General features: G+C 42.7%; 5 protein-coding genes across 5 annotated transcripts; 2 read left to right on the forward strand and 3 right to left on the reverse strand.

The window, feature by feature from the left end:
* Positions 1-2,241: 2,241 nt before the first annotated feature.
* Positions 2,242-2,907, forward strand: CYBJADRAFT_183976 (YqaE/Pmp3 family membrane protein). The gene is made up of 2 exons (XM_020217100.1): positions 2,242-2,582; positions 2,651-2,907. The coding sequence occupies exons 1-2, from the start codon at positions 2,495-2,497 to the stop codon at positions 2,803-2,805; spliced, it is 243 nt and encodes an 80-aa protein (XP_020071363.1). The 5' UTR covers positions 2,242-2,494; the 3' UTR covers positions 2,806-2,907.
* A 1,055-nt stretch (positions 2,908-3,962) lies between these two features.
* Positions 3,963-4,889, reverse strand: CYBJADRAFT_161755 (uncharacterized protein; the record flags this gene model as incomplete). The annotated part of the gene is made up of 1 exon (XM_020213636.1): positions 3,963-4,889. The coding sequence occupies one exon, from the start codon at positions 4,887-4,889 to the stop codon at positions 3,963-3,965; it is 927 nt and encodes a 308-aa protein (XP_020071364.1).
* A 982-nt stretch (positions 4,890-5,871) lies between these two features.
* CYBJADRAFT_72304 (uncharacterized protein) lies at positions 5,872-8,071 on the reverse strand. Its single transcript, XM_020217892.1, has 2 exons — positions 8,056-8,071; positions 5,872-7,998 (listed from the first exon to the last, which is right to left on the reverse strand). Exon 2 carries the CDS (start codon positions 7,833-7,835, stop codon positions 6,240-6,242), a length of 1,596 nt encoding a protein of 531 aa, XP_020071365.1. The 5' UTR covers positions 7,836-7,998; positions 8,056-8,071; the 3' UTR covers positions 5,872-6,239.
* Positions 8,072-8,480: 409 nt separating this feature from the next.
* On the forward strand, positions 8,481-10,018 carry KAR4 (Kar4p). The gene has a single exon (XM_020214732.1). It carries the CDS (start codon positions 8,739-8,741, stop codon positions 10,008-10,010), a length of 1,272 nt encoding a protein of 423 aa, XP_020071366.1. The 5' UTR covers positions 8,481-8,738; the 3' UTR covers positions 10,011-10,018.
* Positions 10,019-10,025: 7 nt separating this feature from the next.
* Positions 10,026-11,724, reverse strand: CYBJADRAFT_193769 (S-adenosyl-L-methionine-dependent methyltransferase; the record flags this gene model as incomplete). Its single annotated transcript, XM_020217492.1, has 2 exons — positions 10,026-11,533; positions 11,632-11,724. The coding sequence occupies 2 exons, from the start codon at positions 11,722-11,724 to the stop codon at positions 10,121-10,123; spliced, it is 1,506 nt and encodes a 501-aa protein (XP_020071367.1). The 3' UTR covers positions 10,026-10,120.
* Positions 11,725-11,880: the final 156 nt, after the last annotated feature.

Below are 11,880 nucleotides of genomic sequence, written 5' to 3' on the forward strand. Positions count from 1 at the left end.
TTTTCCGGCAGTAAATGTGTTTCGACGCTCTAGACCTTTGTTTTGGTCTCTTCACATTCAAGTTTTCATTCCCTTTTGGGATTAGACGCGCCGATTTGGGGAAACTTTCGGCGCGATCCTGCAAGAGTAATTTTTTGCTTTTTTAAGCACAGCCACATTATATTTTGAGAGTCTAGAATCTTTTAGAATCACTTCTCGTGGACGCTGCGCTAAATTTAACCATATTGGCGTCTTACATTCCAACGTGTTGTGGTGTTGTGGTGCTAAAAATTTGACAAATTCATTCAAATCCCAAGACCGTGTTATCTTTATGACTCAGCGCCGGCGGCACGGCGCTGCATTGGACTCTGGTCGATTTGCAATTACAAGTTGAGAACCCACTTGTTAAGCGATAGCTGGAGAGCCAGGATTTAAGATATGCAATTATTAAAGTGCCAACATTATCATCCATGTGTGGAGTTAGTTGTTGACGCCTTTACGGACCAGTTAGCTTACTGGTGGCTGTGGTTGATGAGAAAAGCAGACATTGTAGTCGATTGTTTTTAGTTGGAGGGTAGTTTTCACAGTTGTGACTGTGGCTTTGCTTGATCGATTTCAAAGGTCCATGCCAAGGGATAGTGGTCATCTGTATTACACACATTTATATACACCCTACCACTATTTAAATGTTACATGGTGCTACTGAAATACCTGTGAATTGGATGACTGGATAAATAACTGAGCCGGGCGATGTGAACTTTACCTGCTTTTGGTTGACCAAGTTATCTTCGCGTTGTACGACTAATTGCTTGCATATCGCTTAAACCTATGTTAGATAAGGATCCTGGAACGCTCACCAGTGAACATAATTGCACTTGCAACTTGCAAGACGTGTCTGTGGACCCTACACTATAGGCGGTATTCCTCTGTAGCTGTTCTCGTTATAATAACAACATGTTCTGAGGAATTCAACTAAGATGCTCTATAAGTTGTGATGGAAACATGCTTGAATGGGGATCCCACGATGCAACTTCTTCCTTTCTCCTGGGCAAGGGGCTTATGGGCGTAGGCTGGGGAATGCGTTGTGAACACAGCGCAACGCGTTGCAGATTCGTATCTGGAACCTTCGATACTTTATCTAGACCCTCCAACGTATCGACTTATTTGGTGAGTTTTGTCCTTGACACATTTCATTGGATACGATAGTGGACACCATGTATATAGCCGCACGTCTATAAGCATCGAATAATTGGCAGTCTATACACAGAGGCATCACAAAACCATTACGAACATTTCATGGAAAGATTGCACAACCTGTGCCCATCGATCTGCTTATGAGCCATTAAACCAACTGCCCAATGACAACTGCTGTTAGCCTACGAATCAGTTGGTGTGCTTTCAAGACTTTGGTCTCAGGCTTTGAAAGTTTCAAAAGCCAAGAGGAGCATGCTTAACGCTTTTTTCTTCTTCCTCTGATCGCGTATATATCGCTGCGTCAGGGTCAATCTTGAACTTAATTCAGGTCCGAACCTTTGACTTGAGAAAGCTTGGGAAGGGACTTACTCCTTCCACCAGAGAAAGACCTCCTCCTCGCTCCTGATCCTCATTGACCTTGTCTCCTTTCCCATACTGCTGAACACACGTGTGCATTTTGGAAACCAAGGTCTAGATCATTCAACGATCTTAGCCCATTACATACTATGGTTGTACGTAGAAATGACCGGGGAGCTTATGAACGTAGATCCGGACACTAAGGATCCAGTGCCCTATCCTTTCTGAACAGGCGAGAGACTAGTGAAATTCTCATCTAGAAGAATATAGGGATTTCTTGTTTTAGTACATGGAACAGATATCTGGATCTTTAACTCAATAGAGCTGTCGATCGATATCAGGACGATCGTAACACAACAGCACGGTTGGAGTTGTGGTGTAGATCAAAGATCACTTCTGTGTGTGTCAATGTTTAAAGGAGTGCATCGGCTATGTATAGACCTCAAAATCGGATGCTTGTCAAGATCGCTACTCTTCACATTGGGTGCTGTTGAATAACCCCAACACCTAACAAAGTAAGACACACGGTGCCATTGGACTTCACCAACGTTCTCAGTTTAGTATGGGCGACTCGGTCATCTCGGACAATTAACAAGCAAAACAGCGTCATCTGACACTTTGACAACAGCCAGAGAAATTCGTCCTCAGCCAACCTGACGAGGTGCCTGCGGAGGAGAGCCCGGGACACACCGCACATAACAAAGCTTCACAGCGTTGACTCCTTGAATTTCTCCAAAGCGGTGATAACCGTCGCTGTTTCTATGCAAAGGTTACAGCACCAAAAAACACACGGAGAAAGCCCATGGAATGATACGTGCCACATGTGCCATACAATTGATGCGAGCAACTATAACAAAGCTTTGTCTTGCCACATTTCCTACAAATAATTTTCCCCTTTGGACTTGTTGTCTCCTTTGTTTAGAAGAAAGTCATCCACGTTGATTCCCGTATTGAGCATCCTACAATGCACGCTAAAGATTGGTTCCTCGTGTTTATATCCTTCTTCCTCCCACCTGTTGCTGTTTTCATCAAGAGAGGAATCTCTGTTGATTGTGAGTACTCCACTTGCCTCCTGGTGCCCTTGTGGCTTGTAAGCTCACAGGACTAACGTTATGTTCAGTTTGGATAAACATCCTTTTGTTCTTGCTCGGGTTCTTCCCAGGTTTGGTTCATGCCCTATACATCATCTCACAATACCCAGAGGACGAGAGATCCACCTATCAGGGAGCAACTTATCCAGGCGCACAGGGTGCTCCAAATTATGGAGCCGTTTGATATATGCGCTCTGCGAACATGAACGCCTACCATGAGTATGAAGTGGTTGTTTGTATACGTTATTCTGACGGAATACGTATAATGATGTGTGATATTTACCTTACATAGTGTAGTTTTTCTAGAATGTAGTTCAATTCACTGTTGTGAAACCTCTCATCTCGAAGTTGACATGGTGAGTCGTGAGGGCCACAATGTTGACTGCGCATATACAAGTCAGCCAAGGTAGGTGATCAGTCATGACGTCAATGCAGAACGCATCGATCCACGAATGAACTTAACCATGTGGAAGACAATGAACAAGTCGTTTAACCATCTCAGCATGAGTTCCCTATAAAAGCAACCAGCCAACTGGCAAAACGCCATGGCTGGTCAAGAGAGAAAGCACGTTAACGGTGGTTTCAACCTCAAAAAGCAGAGGTCTTAGGCCGTTAAGGATGGTCCAGTGATATATGAACGGTATGATCTTCGCATGAAGACACATCAAGACGACGTATGGTTCTCCAATGATTGAGGAACTAGTCGTTTGACTTAAGACATGCGATCTTTACCATAGTCTCGAAGGAACCGTCAACTGATCGGTTCACTGTGACTATTCAAGCCAGAATGAATGAGTCCACTATATTATTGTCTTGGAACATCGCCAGAACACTCAATAGGACATGGCGGGCATAGTATTATCGTTACAGGTGGGCAAGATACTTCTTCAGAGACTCTTCTCCAATGTGTTCGCCTTGAAGAAAGACAGACGAAACAAAATTTTTCTTTCAGCTGCCCTTAAAATTCTGGTTAGGGCCAGTCATTTATATAAGCCATTTACAACACGCTACAAATATTTATTTCAAAAGATAATTGTTCATTTCTTTGAATCCTTTAACGTATACCAGTACCCAAAACAACATTCATATTGAATGCACAAAGTAAGAAAGTGAAATATATATATGCAAAAACAACCGTAAACAACACCATAAACAAACCTTTAAAAAACTTGCAAAAAATCAAAAACACATAGTAGAATCAAATAGTGTACATGGAAGCCAAACTTAAGAATGCATATCCGAACCGTTGCGATGTACCATCACAGTTTTCTGTCATAAAAGTCTTTGTGTGGTATTTTATGTGATGGTATTCAGCAAGGTCCTCGGTATGATTCAAAGATTTTAGTATGAACCAATCAAGCGACCCTTTTCAAGGTCTTCGGTTGTTGATTCGATAACTTCATCGTCATCGTCATCTTCAACCAATTCAATTGTTGCATACTTTATCAAATCCCAACGTTTCCAGAAGGCAGTTGCCTCATCTAAGTCGTTAGACTCAAGGAAGTCTTGGAGGTAGTACTTAGCTTTCAACAGACGATCTTTAAGTTGTTGAAGTCTCAAGCTACCTGGTTGACCGGAAACTCTCTTTCCGTCAACGTCGGATTCGTATTCGGTGATGTTTGTTGAGGCGGACTTGTAACCTTCGTCTTCGTCATCGTCTTCATCCTCGGATGTGTCGATAGAAGCTGGGGTAGCAGGTTGGTACGAGACGTCTGTATTGTACACTTCATCCTCAGCATATGATGTAGCGTCACAGTAACGAGCCCAAACCTCATCAATGGCAGAAACCAAATAGTCGAAGCAACGGTTTCTTGCAACTTTGTCACAATCAACTGTTCTTCTAATCTTATTCTTTGAGTCAGAAGATAAACCAGCCAACGATTCACGATGAGTTCTAAAGTTCTCCTTCTCAGTTGGAATCGATGGAATCTTCTCCTCTTCCTTCCCAATCTCCTGAACTTTGTTGACATTAAGGTCATCTTCATCGACATCGCTGTATTGTGAAACAGCAGTGTTCAACAAGGAATCGTTAAAGCCACTAGACACCCTTCTCATCGAGGATGCTCTTTTTCTTGCTCTCTTCTGCTTGTTCAAGTATCCAACTTCATCTTCAGAGTCATCATCTGAAGAAGATGAAGAGGAGACGGAACGTGCAGCAAATGAGTTTGTTCTTGCCCAAGCTGGAGCAAGACATACTCTCTTCTGAGATGTAAATGTCACATCACCAACTGCACGCTTGTGAGTGTTATCAAAACTTAGAGTGGCCATAGTGAAAAATGTTGTCTTTATCAATAATATCCAAAAAGGGCAGCGAAATGTTTTTTTTTGCAAAAGTGGCGAAAAAAAAACAGAATTTCACAGAGGACACGTAACACGAGAATAAAAAACTGAACAGCGCAGTGAAGCGGTCAGTGGGGTGTTTCAAGCTTAAAATATAAAGTTGTAACAAAAAACAGAAAACGACCTTCTTAGAGAAATTAAGAAGTTTGAAGCGTTAAACTTGTTGTAGTTACCTCTTTAAATTTTTGATCTTTTATTTGGACAAGGAAAAGCAACAAATTACTCAAAGGTGAATTCTTTGTAGCCAAGTCGAAGTGTTCTTTGCCAAAAAAAAGTGCGCGAAAAAACGGCGAAAATTTGTATTTGCTGGGTGGTTTTTTCAAAAAAGTCGATGAGAGGAAAAACAAAGAATGGACAATTTTTAAAGATTCCTGAAAATTTTCAAAAATTTGTAAGGCGCGAAAACGAATCCAGTGCTCTGATTGGTGGAAGGGGTAGGCTGCATCCAAATACCTCAGTAGGGTAACACATTGCCTTTCCAAAAAAGGACGGTACGCGCAACAATAGCTGCTATGGGTCGAAAGGGGCGTCAAAGGTTGGTGGCGAACCACGGAACCACTCGACAAACCCGGGCAGTTTATTTGAAATTTTATTATGGTAATAGTATCTAAAAAACAGCCAAAATATAGCTAGAATGTACCACTATAAGATATGTTGAATTTATGGAAATCGCTTAATAGGAAATATCTTTTATTTCGTTTTTTCTTCCAAATTGCTCTCCCTCACCCACCTCCGTAACCCCTATTTTTTGTATTTTTCGCACTTTTTAGCAGATATCCTAAAAGGGAAATTGCGCAAAAATGTTCTGCCTTACCCCATTGGTACCGCATTACGTCAATAAGCTTCTAACGCAGATAACCAATGATGCAATGGCCAGTGAACAATAGAACTTCCTTCTTGAAACGTTACGGCTCTCGTAAAAACAACGTATAAACCAAAGATAGACGTGGCACCACTCTTGTGATCATTCGTTTAGAAAGTCCATCACATGGGCATAAGCTTTTGAATACCTCTCATACGTCATTATTATAACGTAGAATGGCTACATCACACAAATCTTCGGAATCTTCATCGACAAACGTAGAAAACATCATGTAAACGTTGCTTGATGTTATCAGAGCGGACATGTTTACCTGGAACAATTCCAAAGAACATCACGCTGCGACTACAATCTGAATACCACGACCAGCACTTTTATTAATTGCATAAGACTTTAAGTTTGTAGACTACATATGTACTACTACGTACATATGCATAGCCTTGTCTAAATCATGACGGTCAAAGATTTGGAAATGAAATGTTGTTGAGAATCAATGATGCTTGACTAACAACAAATAACTTATTAACGACGTAGCGAAACATCTTTAGACTTTCAAGACCAATGTCTGAAGGTGTTTGCTGCTCGTGATGATCTTCACCATATGCCAACCTTTTCAACAGCTCACGTAGCGATTCACTCACGGGAACCATACTAGTTACAATATTATCCCGCTGTATCTGCTTTGAATAAGAGTCGTAACTTATCCATAAGTAGTTCCAAATTAGGACCATTAAGTCTTGATTATCAAGAGACTCAGTAATAAACACGTCCGTAACCAAACCACCATTTGCCTGACATATGTCTGACAATACATTGATCAAAGCATCGTTAATCTCCAATGTGTTTGTGAAGAACAAGCTAAGCTGTAGACAAAGTAAACCACTAATGGGTCCTTCATCCTTGAAGGTTAGAGTTCTTGTTTTGAATGAGTCCAGTACTAGCCGAGTGTGTCTCATATTAATCATTGCGTGGTTAAAGATCTCAAATGCTTCATCTTTCAAGTCTGGTTGATCTCTTTGAATCCGTATAATTTTTGATGCCCATGAAGCAAGTACCATCGGGGATTTGAAGAATGGGGTATCTTCTGCGATATCAAGTATAGTTCTTTGCAAAACCAAATTCGATCGGGAACGTGCAAGTATACCAATAATGTTCAACAAGCTTATCACAATATTTGGATCATCAAAGTAGTAATTTCGCACCGCACGAGTGAACAAATCTAGGATGTCTGTAGTGGTCTTATGATTCGCATCGAGGTGGTGGTCTGAAAAGCATTCCAATAAGGACTCATGTTGTGGACTTAGATATTCGCTGTCAGGAATAATAATCCTTTCAAGTGTGAATAATAGAATTTGCAACACATTAGAGTAGCGAACATCCTTTGAGCTGAGCATTTCTATTAAAGGAGAAAGGAACTTTGTATCCAAAGCATTCATAAGAAGAATCCTCAAGCTATTGCTCTTCGAAGTCCTCAATATCTTCATAACAAATGTTAAACTGGCGTCAAACTTTTCAAAGGATTTGGTGGTTAACAAGAACTCGTCTTTGTCGAAACATGTACCAGGAAGTCTATTGAAATTCAAGAGAACGCCCGCTAGTATTGAGTCCAGGAAATCGCTTTCAATGAGCCATTCCTCCAAGTACACTGATGTATTACTAATGCAAACGAGTAACTGTAGACTTTCTCTTGCAATGTCAACGTTCTGATCCTCCAGAAGTAGGAATAGCCTTGCAATTTCATACACAGGGAAACAGTTTATGGTTGACATCTTGTTGTACAACGTATACGAAATATCAGGTTCTTTCAAGCTCACGCCAAGCCAGTGATCCACCAAGCTTGGGTGCGTTGAGTATAATCGGCACAAGTTAAGAACAAATGCAATAAGTTGCGAGGCCAAATCATCAGAAAGCTCCTTATAGTCAAGAAACGAGAGAAGGAAAACCAGCATATACTTTGTGGACCTCTTGAGAACCTCTTTAAACTCATCTGAATCATCATCAGAACGGCACATTAGGGCACTGAGAACCTTGTCGTGGATTCCTAGAAGATCCATGACACACGTTTCAGTTAGCTCACTCAAGCCTAGATGACAGGAGAAGAGTAATGTGTCACCTTCAAGCAAATTGTACGCCTTGTTGCCATCTACCGTCAACACTCTGTATACGTCATGAATAACATCATTCAACTCTAAGGGAAAGGAGTGCGATTCCTATATCCTCCAGCCACACACGTTAGTAAAGCTCCCTTTTGAAAGCAATCACAGGGTAACATACACTCGTGAAATGATCCACTAGGAGCGCATTGAGATCTTTCAAAGACTGCTGGATGTTAACTTCGCCTTGTCCATTCCTCACCAAAGCAGTCCTTCCATCTCGTAACGCCAAGTACCGCTCTCTGATCTGGGCCGAGCCCAACCACAACGGCGAGTTCAACCCCATCACCACGCTCTCTAACTGCTTTCAACAACACTCAACAACCAACAACTAACAGCCAACTCTCAAAAAGCTCCTTTGGTAAATATGCCCCAATCCCCTTCTGCTCACACTTAGAGGCTGTCTTTGTGTCAACAAACATGCACATGTAAACACACCGCGTACATAGTGAACCCCACTGGCCGTAACGATTTCCGCATTCAGTGTGAAAGGTTGGAAGATGAAACAGAAAGGTAGCGGCACTTTCAGCCCACCAGCAGCTTAGGCGGCAATCAAAAGCGTTGGAATACAGGTAGTTGAAGCAGGTTTGGTGGTAGAATTTGTGCAAGGTTTCTCATCTGTTTCAAGTGATTGTGGGATTACAGTGGTTTAGGAAAGTGGGACATTCTGTTTGAGAGGTATAAAATAAGAAGCACCTTACCGGTTTGCGTTTAGTTTGATCTGCTCGTATAACAAGCTCAGGGTGAAGAAGGGCGAGGTATAAACAAGGACCCAGATACAAGGGAAAAGGACACTGAGCGAGGATGTCGAAGCGCGACCACAAGAATGAAGCAGCATGGAGAGGCAATGGGAATGGCGCACAGAAGAGATATGCCTACGACCGCGGTGCCATGGGCGGGTTTGGCAGCAGTGCTTCCAATACGCGGAAGGAGCCTGTTCAGAAGTTGGACCAGTCATATCAGCAACATCAACAAGCCCATCAGCGAGCATCGTCACAGCATTTGACGGTAGTGCCTACACCGCGCTCTACGCTTGAGGAATTCACAAGGCCGCCTTCCATGTGGCATCATCGAAGCCACTCTGATATGTCTTCTAGGATCCAGGACATCAAGGTGAAGCCAGGGACCTTTAAGGAGAACGACTTTACCGCTAACTACATGGTGACTGATGAGCTACCGGTGAATTTTGTTCGTAACGTTAAGAACCCGGTAGAGGGTTATCCCAAGCTACAGAGGCTATTCCATCTGAAGGAACGCCAAACTGATAAATTCGCATCAATTCCCTACGGTGCTCGCGTAGAGCTCAAGAACATGGTCCCCACGTTGAACCGATGGATCGTCAGGGATAGATTGGTGTTCGACGTGATAATGATTGGTGGTCTCACGGAGAACCAGTTCATTTACCAATTCTTGGTACAGATTCCACTGGAGAGGCTATGCTCCAAACCTGGGTTCCTCTTCATCTGGGCATCGTCCCAGCAAATTAATGAACTGACCAAGTTGCTGAACTCTGATGGCTGGACAAAGAAGTTTAGAAGATCGGAAGAATTGGTGTTTGTTCCAGTGAACAAGAAATCTCGGTACTACCCAACCGGGATCTCCAAAGATGAAACAGCAGCATTTGAGAGTTTGCAGTGGCACTGCTGGATGTGTATCACAGGAACCGTGAGAAGATCTTCAGATGGACACCTCATCCACTGTAACGTGGATACAGATTTAAAGATTGAGAATGAAGAAGAGAACCAAAACCAGGTTGTACCAACCCATATTTACAAAGTCGCGGAGAACTTCAGTTCTGCCACCAGAAGATTACACATCATACCGGCAAGATCGGGCTATAACAACCCTGTGATTCCAAGACGTGGATGGGTTATCATGAGCCCAGACATAATCATCGACAATTTTGATCCTGCAAGGTACAAGGCTGAGATCATGAAGATTGGATCTAACGTGCCTCAGGACCAAGACATTGAAAACATTAGACCAAAGAGTCCAGTTCCACGTAATGCTCAGTTGCACACTGGAGGTCAAAAGCAACAACAACAACACCCTAATAATCAAATAGCTACGTATTAGACCTGAATGTATACTTTTTCTTCTTTATCTTTTGTATGTACTTACTCCAAAAAAGATTCTTTCGATAATGCACAGTAATTTAGAAGGAAGAAGGCAGCCAAGCTACAGCATCACTTGAACCATTCTTCAACACCCTCCTTGATTGGTCCGAGCAATCCCTTTTGCTTTGGAACGTATTCAATTCTATGATATGAGTTGAGGTTCTTTCTCAAGACGATCTGGTAACACGTAGCAGAACCTTGTCTAGAGATGATGGTAGAGTAAGCAAGGAAGTATTCCCAGATTCTAAACCATCTGACACCATATTTGTTAACAACGGAATCCTTGTTAGACATCCAGTTTCTGTACCATCTCCACAAGGTTGCAGAGTAATCGACACCAATGTTATCGATGGAGACGGTTTCAAAGCCTGTAGCTTCCAATTTGGAAACGACAAAGTCCAAAGGAGTGGAAGCATCTGCACCAGGGAAGATGTACTTGTTCATGAATAATCCCCAGATCAAATCCTCGTATTGCCATGATTTTCTCAAACCTGCGTATTGCAAGAAGAACAATCCATCATCGTCCAACATGTCGTAAACCTGTTGCAAGAAGGTACCAAACTTTCTGATACCAACGTGCTCAGCCATCTCCAAGCAGGTGATCTTGTTGTACTTACCTTCCGGAACTGGTGTGTCTCTGTAGTCCATACACAGGATCTTTGATTGTTCTTCTGGAATACCCTGTAATTTGAGCTTCTCGTTACCCCATTTGGTCTGATTTCTACCCAAGGTGATACCAGTGACAGAAGCACCATAGACCTTGGATGCGTAAGTGGCCAAAGTACCCCAGCCACATCCAAGATCCAGTAATCTCTCGCCCTTTTGCAAGTCAATCTTATCACAAACAACTTTCAACTTGTTATCCTGCAATTGCTCCAGAGACTCCTCGACGGTGATATCGGAGATCAAACCACTTGTGTAAATCATTCTAGAGCCCAAGAACCAGGTGTAGAAGTCATCACCACGGTCATAGTGGTCACGGACTTGCTCCTCGTCTTGTGATCTTGTATGCATGATAACCTCTGGGATCATGCCCAACAGGAAGAACTTGAAGAGGGACAATGTGAATGAGAACTGTGCCCAATCGTGTCTATACTCCATGATCTCCAAAGCATCACCCTTGAACGACACCTTGTTAGCAAAGTACAACTCGTGGAAAGTTTCCATTGGGATCTTGTTTTGGCCAGAGTACTTCTGCTTCAGCTCCTCGGTGTGGAACTCCAAGTAGTGCTCAACGCCCTTGTTTGGGAATCTGACCCTTTCATTCAATCTTGGCGAGTATGTGGATGCCAAAGTCCAGTAAACCATGAGAATAGGCAAGAATGTCAACAGCACAAAGAAGACCCATGTCTTGAATCCTCCTCCAAGCTTAGACTTGATAAACCACGGAATACCGGCAATGAGCGCAAGAACGAGCAAGTTGGAAAAATGCTTAGAGCCCGGACCATCTGCTGGCAACGGAGCATTCTTAATAGCCGGATACTATAACCGTTTGTTAGCACATCTCATCAATTGCGAAGACACAGATGTTCCTCCTTCAGATGGAGGTGCACCGTGCACACCACCCAGATCGTACTCACGTCTGTGGTTCTGAGACCGTACTCAGTCGAAGGCTTTGGCTGTGGCTCAGCCAACGGAGGTGTTGGCTTGAACGAGTATCCCAAGAACGTCATTCTTTGAGATAGAGATAGTCCAATTGAGTGATTTCGTGGAGTGTGCGTGAATTTATTTACTCGTGGGAGAGGACAGAGAGAAACTTTCCACGTTTTTATAGGTAAAAATAGGCCGAAACTTCACCGCCAAAGCGCAACACCAGCGGAAAAGACAAA

The sequence above is a fragment of the Cyberlindnera jadinii genome, assembly GCF_001661405.1.
Source record: "Cyberlindnera jadinii NRRL Y-1542 unplaced genomic scaffold CYBJAscaffold_4, whole genome shotgun sequence".
In the NCBI taxonomy this organism is placed as follows: Eukaryota; Fungi; Ascomycota; class Saccharomycetes; order Phaffomycetales; family Wickerhamomycetaceae; genus Williopsis; species Williopsis jadinii.

Excerpts from the sequence above, each read along its gene's own strand:
- CYBJADRAFT_183976 (XM_020217100.1), top strand. The coding sequence starts at position 2,495 with ATGCACGCTAAAGATTGGTTCCTCGTGTTTATATCCTTCTTCCTCCCA. Across the intron at positions 2,583-2,650 it reads GAGAGGAATCTCTGTTGATT|TTTGGATAAACATCCTTTTG; the intron begins GTGAGTACTCCA and ends CGTTATGTTCAG.
- KAR4 (XM_020214732.1), top strand. The coding sequence starts at position 8,739 with ATGTCGAAGCGCGACCACAAGAATGAAGCAGCATGGAGAGGCAATGGG.
- CYBJADRAFT_72304 (XM_020217892.1), bottom strand. The coding sequence starts at position 7,835 with ATGGATCTTCTAGGAATCCACGACAAGGTTCTCAGTGCCCTAATGTGC.